The 16,140-nt window shown below is 41.9% G+C and overlaps 2 protein-coding genes across 2 annotated transcripts in view; both read right to left on the bottom strand.

The window, feature by feature from the left end:
- Nucleotides 1-8,551, bottom strand: part of LOC148314767 (uncharacterized) — a 63,828-nt gene extending 55,277 nt beyond the window's left edge. Inside the window, exon 1 of the mRNA XM_088287615.1 lies at nucleotides 7,889-8,551. Within this exon, the coding sequence (XP_088143741.1) occupies nucleotides 7,889-8,551 (663 nt within the window). The remainder of the gene's footprint in view (nucleotides 1-7,888) is intronic.
- Nucleotides 8,552-11,838: 3,287 nt separating this feature from the next.
- On the bottom strand, nucleotides 11,839-15,877 carry LOC148314766 (uncharacterized). Its single transcript, XM_088287614.1, has 2 exons — nucleotides 15,874-15,877; nucleotides 11,839-13,325 (listed from the first exon to the last, which is right to left on the bottom strand). Exons 1-2 carry the CDS (start codon nucleotides 15,875-15,877, stop codon nucleotides 12,181-12,183), a joined length of 1,149 nt encoding a protein of 382 aa, XP_088143740.1. The 3' UTR covers nucleotides 11,839-12,180.
- Nucleotides 15,878-16,140: the final 263 nt, after the last annotated feature.

The following is a 16,140-nucleotide window of genomic DNA, read 5'->3' as shown; positions in this document are numbered from 1 at the left end:
CTCATCGCCGAGCAGAGATCAAGGGCGGATTTTTTGGGATTGGCGTTTGAAAATGTGTGAAAGAACGACACCCAAGTACAAAGAGGAACTTTGTGGAATAAAAGAAGAGAACGAGCAACATCATCAACTGCTGGGCGAAGTTTGCAACAAGCCTCGTGTTGTGCCACTCAAAGCAGGTTTGTACACGTCTTACTCTCATTTGCTTTGTAAAGAACGACATTGCATGCATCACAACATTAAGTTGTTTGGGGAAATGCGTTCAAGGTTATTGCCGTTTTATTTTTAAATATTGCTTGTCGGTTTGCCAAACATTTGTTTATGTCAAATGTAATCAGTGCAGAAAATATATGCCAAAGAATAACCAATATTGGGGGGTGAACTCCATGTTTTCCCAGTATAAAATTTGAACTGATTATTTTACATTTTCAATTTTCTGGTTTTTATATCTTGTTCTAGCAATTCCTTACGGAAGGAATTCAGCCTAACTCTACATAATGTGCACACTGCGGCGAAAACATCAATGGCAGTTGATCAATTTTAGTGGATACAACACAAAATATTAAGTTCTTTTAAAAAATCAAGTACGTATTGGTCTTTTTTATTTATGAACTTTGTACTGGCTTGGTCGGGTGAGAGTCAATGAACCTCGAGTGGCCCTGCACAGTTTTGTGCACGTGCGTAGTTTCACCTCATCCAAACATTTAAAATACATTGAATGCATCCATCCAAGGTTGCACGGTTCTCATCAGTGAACAAGCACATGCTCTAAGGAATGTGTCTGCATCTTTGGCTTACTATAGGCTTAAAAAGGGAGAACGTCACAACCCCCTTTTCTACCAACAAGCCCAGGAACATTTAGTTCTATCTCTAAATGCAATAAGAAATACTTGTAAACATATTTCACTTGAAGGATTTATTTTCTATCAATGTCATTATGTTGCGATGGCCCCCAGTGGTCTGCATCAATATGTTAGGGTCCCACAACAGGTGTTCCATCAGACGCACACAATAGCCTGTGTGTACTAACTTCAGCTCGCTTCTAGAAACGTCTGTGACGATGTCAGAAATGAAATTGGGGATCAAAAGGGAGGTTTACATTGTAGGATGTAATTTTGTGAAATGCCCTCATGGTCCGGTCCAATTCGGGGTCGCACGCGTTGCTCCGTGTGCAGCAGGCTCAAGTCAAGGTAGCACTGTAGAAAATAGGACAAAGTCGCCGCATGAGCTTTGACTTGACCAAACCAAATGTGTGTTTGTCTTTTTGTGACCTACAGACGTCTGTGAATATGATGTCCGTTCTGTGAAAGATGAGCCAGAATTGACTCACATCAAAAAGGAGGAGGAGGAGGAGGAGATCAACAAGTCACCAGTGAACGTTCTCCCTATAAAGACTGAAGATGCAAACAAGGATGAGAGTGAGGACAAAAGAGGGGCGGAGCCTCCAAGCAGCAGCTCAAGTCATCACGTGACAACAGAAGGTGACGAAGACCACGGGGGGCCATCACAAGTACATAATGAGGACACATTATCACGCTCTCCTGATGATAATGATGATGGGCAAGCCAAACGTGAAAGGGCATGTCACACTGACAGTTGGGTATGTTCTCACTGTGGGAAATCATTAACTTCAAAATTCTCTTTAAAACGGCACATAAGAACACATAGTGGAGAAAAACATTTTTCCTGCTCAGTTTGTGGAAAATGCTTCTCTCAAAAGACGAGTTTAACAGAACACACAAGAACACACACTGGAGAAAAACCTTTTTCCTGCTCAGTTTGTGCCAAGAGTTTCTCTCAAAAGTCAAATTTACGAAGCCACACAAGAACACAGAGTGGAGAAACCCCTTTTTCCTGCTCAGTTTGTGGCAAGAGTTGCTCTCAAAAGTCGCATTTAACAAGCCACATAAGAACACACACTGGAGAAAAACCTTTTTCTTGCTCATTTTGTGGCAAGTGTTTCACTCAAAAGTCAAGTTTAACACAACACACAAGAACACACAGTGGAGAAAAGCCTTTTTCCTGCTCAGTTTGTGGCAAGAGTCTCTCTCATAAGGCGCGTTTAACAGAACACACACTGGAGAAAAACCCTTTTCCTGCTCAGTTTGCGGAAAAAGTTTCTCTCGAAAGTCTACTTTAGTAAAGCACTCCAGAACACACAGTGGTGAAAAACCTTTTGCTTGCTCGGTTTGTGGCAAAAGCTTTACTGTAAAGTCAACTTTAACATATCACACAAGAACGCACAGTCGAGAGCAGCCTTTTTCCTGCTCAGTTTGTGGCAAGAGTTTCTCTCTAAAGGCAAATTTAACAAGCCACACAATAACACATAGTGGTGAAAAACCTTTTCCTGCTCGATTTGCGGAAAAAGTTTCTCTCGAAAGTCACAATTAACAGCGCACTCAAGAGCACACACTGGTGAAAAACCTTTTTCCTGCTCAGTTTGTGGAAAATGCTTCTCTGTAAAGTCAACATTAACAAGCCACACAAGAAAGCACGCTGTAGAAAAACCTTTTTCCTGCTCAGTTTGTGCCAAGAGTTTCTCTCAAAAGTCGCATTTACGAAGCCACACAAGAACACACAGTGGAGAAAAGCCATTCAGTTGCAGCGTTTGCGCTAAAGAATTCTTTTCTAAAAACGGTGCTGAGAGACACGATTGTGATGGCGAGAATAGCAGCGATCGTTGAAGCTTAAAAAAAAGACGAAAAAAAACTCAAGGAACTGACTGTTTGTGGTAAGATGTAAATGTGATTTTGAATAAAATATGATCAATTGAATTTTGCAAAGCTCTTTTATTGACACTAAGCCAATGTGATCAGTGCCAGAAGAACCATTGTGTCTGAGTGATGATGAGTTTTTTGTGTTTACATCAAACATTTCAGTTGTCTTTTTGTCATGTTTAAATGCCCTGACGCCTTTTGGGAGAGCTTACTGAAATAACTTACTAAAGGTAACGGCCGAAATAAAAAGATGGCTGAGAGGCCAGGAGGAACCAGACAATGGCGTTCATTTTCACCGGCCGGTGGGGGAAAGAGTGGGACAAAGCAGAAGCGAGCAGGCAGCTCCGCGTGACTCCTTCCTCTCTCTTCCTCCCTGCTCTGCTCTGATTTTATTAGCTTGACTCAAGAATCACCAGGAGACAAGAAATTAAAATACAAAGAAAGTCTGTTTAGACTAAACTAATCACCAGAAGACTCCAACAGGCAGGAAATCACAACTCACGGTGTAAAGGTTACTTTAACTAAACACATCTTCAGGATACAGTGTGTGTGTGTGTGTGTGTGTGTGTTAAAATAACAAGTAAGTGTCTATGTGTGTGTATTAAACATTAATGAGTGTATAAAAACATGATAAGAATACTCAAACTGATTACCTATCCTCAGCGCATCTTACATTTCCCCCCGTTTGTGGGTTTAAATCATGGCCTTACGGCTTTAAGACAGATCATCATAATGAAATCATACAACAGTGTGATTATCAGTGGAGGGGTGAAAACCCTCAGTAGGGACAAAATTCCCCTCCTCCCTTCCGGCGTGGAACGAGATCCTCATAATTTGATGACCATCAGGGAATAAAACATATATATATATATATATATATATATATATTAAAAAAACATTTCAATATGCCTAGTGAAAAAAAAAAAAAACTGTCTCCACGCAGAGCTTGTCCCTGAGGTGACTTGGTGGAGGCCCTTGCCTCGTGGTAGGATGGGACAGCCGTCCTAGCTTCCCGGATCTTCGTGTGTGGTGTATGTGTGCACTTGTTGGGTCAGGGGCAAAAAGGGTCCATGTGTTTTTTAGGTTTCAGTGTCCAGTTCGAGTTCATCATTCTCAACATCAATTTGATTGGAATGGTACGTTTGGGCAACAAACATATGATTAACCATAGTCTTTGTCATAGGAACAATGCAACATGAACAAACAACACATAACAAAATGAAAACTATGATTATCCCGATAAATTGTGTCCTTCAAATTTTTCATAGTGGTCATAACATCAATAATTGTTTCATTTTACTAAAATTTTAAATGCAGTAATGTTCTCCAATCAAGGCTGAAATTTCTTTGTTATGTACGTCATTAATGTCCAAACAATATCTAATCTTTTTGTTCTGTGGCTCCAACATTCGTATCTGTGGCTGGTTGTGTGGTTCTGATGTGCGTGTGGTCCGAGATTGTGACTCAGGTGGGCTCCTTTTCGAGGGATTCGCGTCGCTAGGCCTTTCAGCTTGCACTGCGACTGGTGGATCCAGTCGCCACGCCTCGCGACCTTTGCTGCCGCCGGGGTCACTGCCATCATCTGGCGAGGGCCATCTCAGCATTCACTTGTCCCAACGAAGTCGTTTCAACACCTTGAAGAAGATTTGGTCTCCCACACGGACGTGATTTCTCTGTGGATCAGAACACACTGACCAGTAATTGTGTCTTTGCATCTTTGTCAGTCAAACATGTCTTTCATGTGGACTGAGACCGATGTGCCAGTCGCTGGTGGTTCTGATGAACCTGAGAGTCCATGTGTGAAGCCATATAGGATTTCAAAAGGGGATAGTGTCCTTCCTTCGGCTGGCACTATCCTCATTGCTGTGATTGAAAAATAGTCTGACCATTGTCTTTTTTTTTCTTCTTGATAAGTCTGGCCTTAATAGTTCCATTAGTTCCATTAGTGTCCCATTTCGTTACAACATCATTCACAAAATGCATAATTTTCACTTTAAATCACTCTTGCAATTCCAAATGTCAGGATAATTTGATTACACAATACTTTTTCCAACTGTTTTAGCATCATCATATCTTGTTGGAAACAACTTAACCCATTTTGATAACATTAATTACAACCAAACAACATTGCATCTCAAACAAATAACACATTGTCTAAAAAAAGTTTTTTTGTTGAAAAGTCTGCATGTGGGAACAATTTCATATCATACTTCCCCTCTGTTGACACACGACTATCTGCTCGTGTGTCAATCATCTTATTCCTCTAATCAATGAATTAGGCACCCAGGATTTGCCATCTGCCAATTTGCTGATCCTGTCCTCAGCAATGTTTGCACCTTTGTTCCCCCAATGTGTGCATTCAATTAGTGGTGTATTTTTCCTGGCGTGATATCAAATTGTCAAGTTGACTTGCTGTGAGTGTGTGTGTGTGTGTGTGTTCATTTTCCTTTATAGTAATGCAGTGCCGACTTTGAGGTCATGCTTTGGGCTGCAGCCTTCGCTGCATTGTCAGCGAGGCAGTTTCCAATTGTAATTGGGTCATTTTATTAAGTAAGTTTTGCTTTTCAAATAACCATTTAGGCATGTTTTATGCACAACATTTCGTTTCCTGTTGTGGTTTTAAAAGCCCTTGTCTGCCCAATGTCGACAGAACACATGAACATTTATCTTGACTGTCAGTTCACATTGTAACCATACAACCCATACAAGATGGGAAACCCTAAATTTTAATTAGCTCACACCAGCTACGCTCTTCCTGCTTATCCTAACAATTTCTCTCTTACAAATGAACTGTTTTGTGACCTTAGTTCTCAAACGCTTCTATTCCTCACCAGTCCGGAATGTGCACCTCATTTCTTTCTTAACAGTCTGGAATGTGCACCTGGTTTTTGTGTCTTACACGCCTGAATCAGTGCAAAACATCATGCTGCTTGTCTTGAACATACAGAATTTAGTATCCCTTGAAACAAAATTTCCATTTGCAATCCCCAAAACAAAAAATGTTCCTCCAGTCGGGAGAAAAATGTCCATAAGGTCAAGTCGCGGTTTGGTGATAATTTGGAGCGGCTTCCACAGTCGTGTGGCGCCTTTTACTAGTGCGGGAAAAAGTGACGCTGGGCTGAAACGCACCGCACCTTATCAGTGTAATGTGTCCCTGTGACAATGAGGTCGCCGTGCAATGTGAATGTGGTGGACAAGAATGTAATTTTTTAATTCCTTAAGCAGCAGTCAAGACTGCTTGAACACACTCTGACGTGGCTCTTACCACGGGATCAAATTATTGTGACTAATATGCAAATGGATTCACTTTCCTGTGTTTCTGCAGCAACACAAGTCCATGAAGCCATTTTTGCAGTCACTGTTTGCTCAATGCTCATAGTAATTTGGTAGTGCGTTAAGATGCTTTGTCGATAGAATCTCCTTTTTGGTCTCATATTCACTTGAACATTATGTTTACTACACACTAGACATGACCTACAAAATTTTTTTAAAAAGGTTTGTTGTCCTAGCTGTACTATGGATATCAATCCCCCCTGTTGAGACATGGGAATTTCCATGACTCAATTTAGCAGTTAAATATCAAGTTGGTAGTGCTAACACATCGTAATCAATGAGTTCATGCTTGACAAGTTCAAAAGCTTTGTCAGCCTCAAATGTTCAAACAATTATTCTCTTCTTGCAAATATCATTGGCTTATCATAAATGATGTCCAGCAATGGTCGTGTGATTTCTGAGTAATTTGCAAATCATGAATTAAACACCTTTAAAAACATCATTAACTTCTCTGTTATTGGTTTTAATGCTCTGGCAATGTTTTTCCTTTTTGCTTATCACCGATAATGCGCCCTTTTAAAGTTTTGACGTCTGTTTGAATCCGCCCCTGCATATTGACTCTGATATTAAGGTCCAATTGTGTCAGTGCATCACGGCCTAATAAGTAAAATGCACGTTGATGTAGAACTTCTTCTACACACACTTTTTATGTTTGTTTTTTTATGTCACGTGATCCTCCATTGCTACCACAACTCGTCCTGAAAAAGTAATGTTTAAAACAGGACTTTCTGCTTTCTCCTTTTTTCTTCCTTTTGCTCAACACGTTCATGCTTTTTGTGCATAATTAAGGATTTTCTTTTCCATTTTACAAGTTGGCCAATTTAAATTAGGTTGTTTTATTTGAAAAGCCTGTATTTTGTTCTCATTCCTGTTTATTTGTCTTTCCCTTGGAGTAGTTTATTGGGCATTTCTTGGAGGTCTTCAGTACTCGATTGTGGTCCTGTGGTTATTAGGTCCAAGCTGTAGAAGGTGAAAGGGCCTCCTTTTCCTTCCAAGATCATCATTTGTTTGACTTCCTGTCCTCGTTTCATCACTGTAATTTTTTCTCCTTCTACAGTGAGAACGAGCTGGAGGGTTTTGATTAAGTCTCTTCCCAAAAGGTTGGATGGACATTCTGGAACTACGACTAACCTCTTGCCTCGATATAAACTTCCATCTTCATCTTCTATTGTGAGGGGTTTGGTATAAAACCGTTGCGCTGCCTTTCCTCCTACTCCTATCACCATGACAGCTTTATTTGACAGTTTGGTCCCTGCAGGTAGGGCCTTGATTACTGAACTTTCTGCTCCAGAGTCAACTATAAATTGTTTTGTTGTTTTCTTTGGGCCTAATTGTAGTGTTCTCATTGGTGGGTCCACTGTAGAGGCCATTCCAAACAAAACAGATAAATCTAGAACGACCAGTGGCGATTCTAATGTTACTTCTTCTTCATCTTCGCTATTGCTGAGCGGCCTCTGCTCAGGTTGTTCTTCGCCCTGTGGCTGGTAACTTACTAGTCACATGTTACCGGTATAGTCTTCCTCTGGTGTGGTCTTCCTGAATGTTTGACGGCAATCTCTGGCAAAGTGTCCTAATTTGCCACATTTGTAGCAGCTGTCATCTCTATTAGAAAACCGTCCTCGACCTTGTCCCCTGGCGCCAGAATATCTGCCGCGCTTTCGTCCTCGTCCTCTGTCCCCTTGACCTTAATAGTAGATGGGGGCGGAGGCCGCTGTGGAAAGGCCTTCCATCACGGCAGCCAAAGTGGTTGATGTGTTTCGCTCCTCCTTTTTCTTCTGGATTTCCTCGGCATGGGAGGCATATTCGATGAGCGTGTCAAGGTTTGCAGTTCGCCACCCAACGTGGTGTTTGCAGATGAAGTCTCTGGTGGATTCGTGGATACCATCTAGGAAGGCCGACTTCAAGAGGATTTGGTATGGGCTGTTGTCTGCATTGTCTTCCTGTAGGCCGCAATAGAGCCTGTAAACTCCAGATAACCTTTCCAAATACCGGCGGGCAGATTCCATGTCTTCTTGGCGGCATTGTCTGATCTTTGTGTTATCTGGTTGCTTCTTGAAGATTTTTCTTGCTTCATCAAACATGGCGCGGATTGCGTTTGCGAGCTCGGGAGCTCCAGGCTGGAGGGGCTGGCCTATGGCATCGTAAGGGTTGAAGGCACCTCTGATTCTGCCATATCTATATCCTAGGATCATTCTCATGCATGTTTCAAATTCTTTTCCATTCAGGTGGTAGCTATTCATCAGGTCGTGCATACTCTCAATCCATTTCTCCACATCCGCTTCGATTGGAGGAATTGATTGACAGGCCGCCTTCCATTCATCTTGGGTCCAGGGCCTGTAGACCATGATGGTAGGTTCATGTGGGTGGCCATTTGCATCATCAGTCCCAAAAGCTGGGTTGGCAACGGCCACCATCGGGTAGGTCTCTACACTGGGTAGCGGTGGGTAGAGGTTCGTGGCTTGAAAGACTTGTGCTCTTTCAGGGTAATTGAGTGATTTTTCCATCGGCTGTGCTTGAGCTCTCTTTTTCATTTGTTCCCTTGTTCCAGCCGCGGGGGGTCGCTGTGTGGAATCGAATGAGGCAGGAGGGGCCGTGTGTGAGGAGCGGGGAGTGCCATTTTTCTCCTCGCTCTCCAGGGGCGGCATCTCAACGTCACTTAGCTCCGTCTCTGGGGTTGTGGCCACCTGTCTTCCTGCTTGCGCGGCAGTGCGGGTTCGCTCATTGAACAGTGCACTTCCTCTCTTGCCTCTGACTCCGGTCTCGTCATCTTTCCTTTTCTTCATCTGATAAACTTTTTTCTCCTCTTTTGTTCTGATATCTTCCACTCTCTTCTTACTCTGTTCTACCAACTTTATGTTAGCCCTCAGTTGCCTGTCCACTGATTTAGTGTTTTCCCCCTTTCTTATCTTCCTCTTTCTTTTTCCATTAACGCACTTTTCACTGCTTCGAAATTTGCCGGATCTTTCAGACGTGGCTTAAAGTCATATTTCCTCACCCATTTCTCCAGAAATTGGCAACAATCCGGGTCATACCCGTTCATAAACTTCACATCAGGGTTTGCTTTCAACTCTTTTGCCACATTTTGACCCATTTTCCATTGTTGTCCGAAGTCCGCCGTCTCCACTCACACACACTCGCACACGCACTCAATCACCCCCCTCCCTTCCTCTTCACTCAGTCTCATTCACCACACACACACACAGCTGTACAGCACCAAATTCACGCACACACCTCTCAATCAAACAAGCAGTCTGCTTATCAAAGAAAATCTAAATAAAAACCACCAAAAATAATGCCTTATTATTCCCTAAATTTTAATGTGAAATTGTGAGTAGACCTTCTCCACAGATTGTCGATCATTTCCATTGTCGACACCGGAGGGAACCTCTAATTTTCGCGGAAACCTTGTTTCCCTTCTCTTAGGCTGTCGTCTTTTCTCTAAAATCTGCTCAATTTCTCACCGAGTTATGGCCCAATTCGCCACCTTCAACACCAGGGAAACACAACTCAATTTGTTCACCGTGCTACCCGTATCTCTAAAATTTGCTCAGTTTCAACGAGTTATGGTCAATTTGCTATCAATGAGTTATGGCCTAATTCGCTACCAATTATTTTTGTATAACTCCTTGGACTAGCACCATGCAGTTTTATTACCGTACTGACTAAACGGTCAAGGCCCGGCCTCTGCGCGTGCTTGTCTCACTCACCTCAATCACCCCCTTCCAATTGTTTTAATATTTTAAAATTTTAAAATGGTGGTACAAAATAATTTGAAAAACAATACCTGGTCTCCTCTGTATCAGCCTTGTCCGCTAGGGAACCGACATCCGGGCAGACGGCCGTAGCCGGAACTCGGAGGCCCGCTTTCTTTCAATGGGAAAGCGCTGACGTCAGATTCGGTGACGTCTAAAATATCCAGCAACGAGCGTCCGTCCAGGTGTGGCTCCCGGGTTTCGGCACCAAATAAATGTCAGGTTTAAAATGCCCTGACGCCTTTTATAGACTGAATTAACTTTGCAGAGACCCAGAGAAACACCAGATAAAGTTTTGTTTTTTGACCGTTCGCGAAGGGGAGAGGGGTCAGGCTGGAACGAACGTCTTGCTCTGTTCAAGCCTTTGCAACCTCTGACACTCACACCCTGCTCTGGCTTTTTTATTAGAAGAAGAAAACTCATCCCTCAGCAGACAGAAGATTAACTGACAATGGAGGTCTGTTTAGCCTAAACTAAATCACCAGAAGACAGGAGATTACTTAACAATGGTGGTCTGTATTAGACTAAACTAATCAGCAGAAGACAGAAAAACATCAATAACTAATCATCAGTAACTCTAGCAGGCAGAGAATCACAACTCACAGTGTAAAGGTCAGTTTAACTATACACATCATCAGGATACAGTGTCTGTGTGCGTGTGTGCTAAAATAACAAGTAAGTGTCTATGTGTGTGTGTTTAAACATGAATGAGTGTATAAAAACATGATTATAAATACACAAACTGATTAACTATCCTCAGCCCATCTTACAGGCATGCATCTGATCAAACATATTGAAAAATAGGTTTAACTCATTTGCCCTATTAAGGTCCCCCTCTTCTGGGGCTTTGGTTGTCCATAGCCTGAAATGGTCTTCAGGCTCCTCCAGACATCCTTGGCATTATTACTCTGCAGCTTTTCCTCCATCCACATCCTGGAGGACTTTTTCCTCTCTTTGATCCTCCTTCTCAGCTGACGTTTCTCTTCAGCTCTTCCTTGTCGCCTGACACAAAAGCCCTCTTTTTCTCCTTCAGGAGAGCTTTAATGTCTGCTGTGATCCATGGTGTGTTGTTGGAGAAACATCTTACTGTCCTGGTGGGAATGGTGTTCTCCATGCAGAAATTATTATAGTCTGTAATTGTGTTTGTTAGACCATTAATGTCCTCACCGTGAGCTTCGCTGAATACCTCCCACACAGTTGTGTTGAAACAGTCCTTTAGGGCCTCCTCTGCTTCTAAAGACCATCTCTGAACTGTGCCTGTCACAGCTGGCGGCCTGCAGACCAGAGGTTTGTACACAGGAAAGGAGAACCACCGAGTTGTGATCAGCTTTGCCCAGCTGGGGGGAGGGATAGTGATGTGTACACCTCCTTGGTGTTGGCATAGAAAAGGTCCAAGATTTTATTGTCTCTGGTGTGACAGGTTACATATTGTGTGAATGAAGGCAGAGAGGAGGAAGGAGAAGCATGATTGAAGTCACCAGAGATAAGGAGCAGGGTATTTGGGTGCTTTGTTTGTAGTCTACTCACAGCAGCAGTCAGTACGTCACAGACTTGAGTCTTCCCGGATGTCATACTGTTATAAAATGCGATTGGACGGTAAACAGCCAATCAGAATCAGCCCTAGTGTCCGACTCCTGATTGGTTAATAATTGTGGAACAGTTTGCATTGTAAGCTTAAAACTGTTTTGTACCGAAGAGGAGCGAGAAGCCGGAAGAGTTGCTCTTTTTGTGGAACCCACGCAGAGACAGTTCAACACCCGTCTTGGATCGGCTCATACTCAAGGACATTTTGGAAGGACTTCAATAAATGTGTCAGTTTATTTCTTTTTAAATACTTTTCTTTAAAGTGGGAAAATGTTTTCTGTTTCTTTCAGAAGTGTGATGCTGGCAGATGTTTTTTTCATAATTTATTTGCTAATAATATTTTTTTTATTCATAAATGTAAGTTTGGCAATCAGAAACCGATCTTTTCACACTGACACTGTTTTCTATATTAGACTTTTAAATGACTCTACTAACACAAAGGCTCAGGAAAAAAGGCCAGTTGAGCAAGTGATTTTATTGATGATTGTGGAAGGCAGCGATTTCATAAGCACAGTTTCTTCTCACACCTTTTCCATTAGGTACGATCAAAAACACAACTGAAAAGAATAAAGTTAACAAATGTTGTTCCAGGCAAAGGCAATGAATTGTATTTACATGTTTGATGGAAACAAAAAAATCATTACCCAGACACGTTGGTTCTTCTGGCACGGATCACATTGGCTTAATGTCAACAAAAAAGCTTTGCAGAATTCAATATTTCATATTTTATTCAAAATCACATTTACATCTTACCAGAAAGAGTCAGTTCCTTCATTTTTTTTGTCTTTTTTTAAGCTTCAAGGATTGCTGCAATTCTCACCAGCACAATCGTGTCTCTCAGCACTACGTTTAGTGGCGAATTTTTTAGCACAAACGCTGCAACTGAATGGCTTGTCTCCACTGTGCGTTCTTGTGTGGCTTCGTAAATGTGACTTTCGAGAGAAACTCTTGGCACAAACTGAGCAGGAAAAAGGTTTTTCTCCACTATGTGTTGTTGTGTGTTTTATTAAATTAGACTTTCCATAGAAGCTTTTACCACAAACTGAGCAAGAAAGAGGTTCTCCAGTGTGTTTTCTTGCGTGTTCTGTTAAATTTCCCTTTTGAGAGAAGCATTTTCCACAAACTGAGCAAGAAAAAGGTTTTTCTCCACTGTGCGTTCTTGTGTGGATTTTTAAATAAAACTTTCGAGAGAAGCTTTTGCCACAAACTGAGCAAGAAAAAGGTTTTTCTCCACTGTGATTTCTTGTGTGTCTTACTAAATGAGACTTTCGAGAGAAGCATTTGCCACAAACTGAGCATGAAAAGGGTTTTTTACCACTGTGTGTTCTTGTGTGGAGTGTTAAACTTGATTTTCGAGAGAAGCTTTTACCACAAACTGAGCAGGAAAAAGGTTTTTCTCCACTGTGTGTTCTTGTGTGACAAGTTAAATTTGACTTTACAGAGAAGCGTCTACCACAAACTGAGCAGGAAAAAGGTTTTTCTCCACTGTGCGTTCTTGTGTGGAGTGTTAAACTTGATTTTTGAGAGAAGCTTTTACCACAAACTGAGCAAGAAAAAAGGTTTTCTCCAGTGTGTGTTCTTGTGTGCAGTTTTAAAGACAGCTTTGAAGTTAATGAGTCAGTGTGACATGCCCTTTCACCTTTAGTTTGCTCATTATCATCATCCTCATAGTCACGAGCGCCTGATAATGTGTCCTCATTTTGTGCTTGAGATGGCCCCCAGTGGTCTTCGTCACCTTCTGTTGTCACGTGATGACTTGAGCTGCTGCTTGGAGGCTCCGCCCCTCTGTTGTCCTCATTCTCATCCTTGTTTTCAACTTCAGTCTTTATATGGACAACGTTCACTGGTGACTTGTTGATCTCCTCCTCCTCCTCCTCCTCCTTTTTGATGTGAGTCAAGTCTGGCTCCACTTTCACATAAAGGACATCGTTTTCACTGACGTCTGTAGGACACAGAAAGACAAATTTGGTTTGGTCAAGTCAAACCTCAGGCGGCGACTTTGTCTTATTTTCTACCGTGCTACCTTGACTTGTGCCTGCCGCATACGGAACAATGCGTGCGACCCCGATTTGGACCGGACCATGGGGGCATTTCACAAAATTACGTCCTACGATGTAAACCCCCTTTTGATGCCCGATTTCATTCCTGACATCGTCACAGACGTTTCTGGAAGCTAGCTGAAGTTAGCACACACAGGCTATCGTGTGCGTCTGATGGAACACCTGTTGTGGGACCCTAACTTATTGATGGGGGCCATCGCAACATAATGTCATTGATAAAATAGTAATCCTTCAAGCGAAATATGTTTACAAGTATTTCATTTTGCATTTATGGATAGTTTCATCGTGGGTACTTTTTGCTTTCATGATAATCTGGATACCTAAAAGAATTCAAGGAGCCCTGGCATCAGAGTCGCTATTTATTGTATGATTTACGTTTGGGTTTTTTTTTTACCCAAAATGACATTTATCCTGCGAGTAAGTTCCGGCATTACCCTTTTTATTTTTATAAAATTTCTGTTTTGAAATAAATTTTAAAACAAAATTACGTTTGAAGAGTAAAAGTTCTTACACATTAGCATTAAGCAAAAACACTTTCACTCTGACTTTCGTGTTGACATATTTGAATAATGACTGTATATATTAAAGTTATCCAATATGTATTCAAATTCGACTAAGATACACCAAAATATTTTAAGAGTTCACTGAATTATTTTGTAACCACAATGATGTATAACAGCCATAGGGTGTCAGTAATGAGTAACAAAGGAACACAACACCTCCCACTGATACATCATCATTGTTATTTGGATAAATTACCAGGAACTATGAGTTGTGGGGTAGATGCAAACCACCTGGGCCACAGGAACTTTATTACCAGGAACTACCGTATTTTCGCAGCCATAAGGCGCACTTTAAAGTCCCACATCTTACCCTAAACAAACAAAGCGCCTTGTAAGGCGACTGCGCCCATTATATGGACAAAATATCACTCACGACCATCAACCCTTTTACTCATTGGGCTGTTCGGAGTGCATGTTAGCACACCCTGCTGGACAAAGTCTGAGTCATCCATGCTTCTAATTGACCGTGACTTATACATTATGTGACTATGTTGTTTGGGTGATGGTGTAGGAGAAAGCTGGACAAAAGGGCAGCTGTCCACAATGTTGTAGTCTGTCTAATCATTTATGTTATTGCAAGCAAGAAACGTCCCAGGTTTAGACAACAAACAAAAAGCCCAAATCACAACAGCACATCTCTCTAAACAGCCATGTGATATGGCTGAGTCTGAGTGGCTCCCAGAAGCCATTGCTGTAATTAGCTAAGGCTGAGTGCCTCCCAAGAAGCCATTGCTATAATCTTTTTGTGTTATTTTTATTTCTTTTGGGTATATAGATGGCATGAGAGATACATGTTTTGTGTTAATCTTATTTCTTTGTTTCATTGTTTGCTTGTATGTTGAGGTTTTTTGGGGGGATTTGAAACCGTGACTCTAAGGAGTCTGGTGACCAGTGAAGTCCCTCCCCTGTCGTTGTCTTGTAGGCTATTGCCAAGACACCTATTATTGGTTAGAGTCAATGTTAATGACCTTGATTCCCAATGGTTTCATGGCATCGGTCATTGAAATGGGGCAATTGCTGATGGTATTGAGGCAAAGTGAGTTGCCATCGGCTGAGTCAGCGTGAGCAGCTGAGTTACTGCTGTGCTAACAGCAGCCTAGCTAGCGCCTTGTAAGGCGGTGGGCCCAGTACGTGCTTCAAAGACAGAAATAGCACCCTCAACAGGTGTTGCGCCCTTAGAGGCAGCGCGTAAATGTTCCTGGCCTTGTTGGCAGAAAAGGGGGTTGTGACGTTCTCCCTTTTTAAGCCCATAGTAAGCCAAAGATGCAGATGCATTCCTTGCAGCATGCGCTTGTTCACTGATGAGATCCGTGCAACCTTGGATGGATGCATTCAATGTATTTTAAATGTTTGGATGGGGTGAATCTATGCGCACATGCACAAAACTTGACTTACACCCGACGAAGCCAGCACAAAGTTAATAAATAAATAAATAAATAAGACCAATACGTACTTGATTTTTAAAAAAAAAACCATAATATTTTGTGTTTTATCCACTAAAATTGATCAACCGCCATTAATGTTTTCGCCGCAGTGTGCATATATTTTAGATTCAAGCAGAATTATTTCCGTAAGGAATCGCTTGAACAAGATATAAAAACCAGAAAATGTAAAATGTTAAATAATCAGTTCAAATTTTATACTGGGAAAAACATGGAGTTCACTTTTTTCTCCTCTTTTGTTCTGATATCTTCCACTCTCTTCTTACTCTGTTCTACCAACTTTATGTTAGCCCTCAGTTGCCTGTCCACTGATTTAGTGTTTTCCCCCTTTCTTATCTTCCTCTTTCTTTTTCCATTAACGCACTTTTCACTGCTTCGAAATTTGCCGGATCTTTCAGACGTGGCTTAAAGTCATATTTCCTCACCCATTTCTCCAGAAATTGGCAACAATCCGGGTCATACCCGTTCATAAACTTCACATCAGGGTTTGCTTTCAACTCTTTTGCCACATTTTGACCCATTTTCCATTGTTGTCCGAAGTCCGCCGTCTCCACTCACACACACTCGCACACGCACTCAATCACCCCCCTCCCTTCCTCTTCACTCAGTCTCATTCACCACACACACACACACAGCTGTACAGCACCAAATTCACGCACACACCTCTCAATCAAACAAGCAGTCTGCTTATC

This window comes from Idiotropiscis lumnitzeri, unplaced genomic scaffold, assembly GCF_059441095.1.
Source record: "Idiotropiscis lumnitzeri isolate Australia: NSW breed Sydney's pygmy pipehorse unplaced genomic scaffold, RoL_Ilum_1.0 HiC_scaffold_234, whole genome shotgun sequence".
NCBI classification, from domain to species: domain Eukaryota; kingdom Metazoa; phylum Chordata; class Actinopteri; order Syngnathiformes; family Syngnathidae; genus Idiotropiscis; species Idiotropiscis lumnitzeri.
This window is presented reverse-complemented; position numbering and strand designations above follow the sequence as displayed.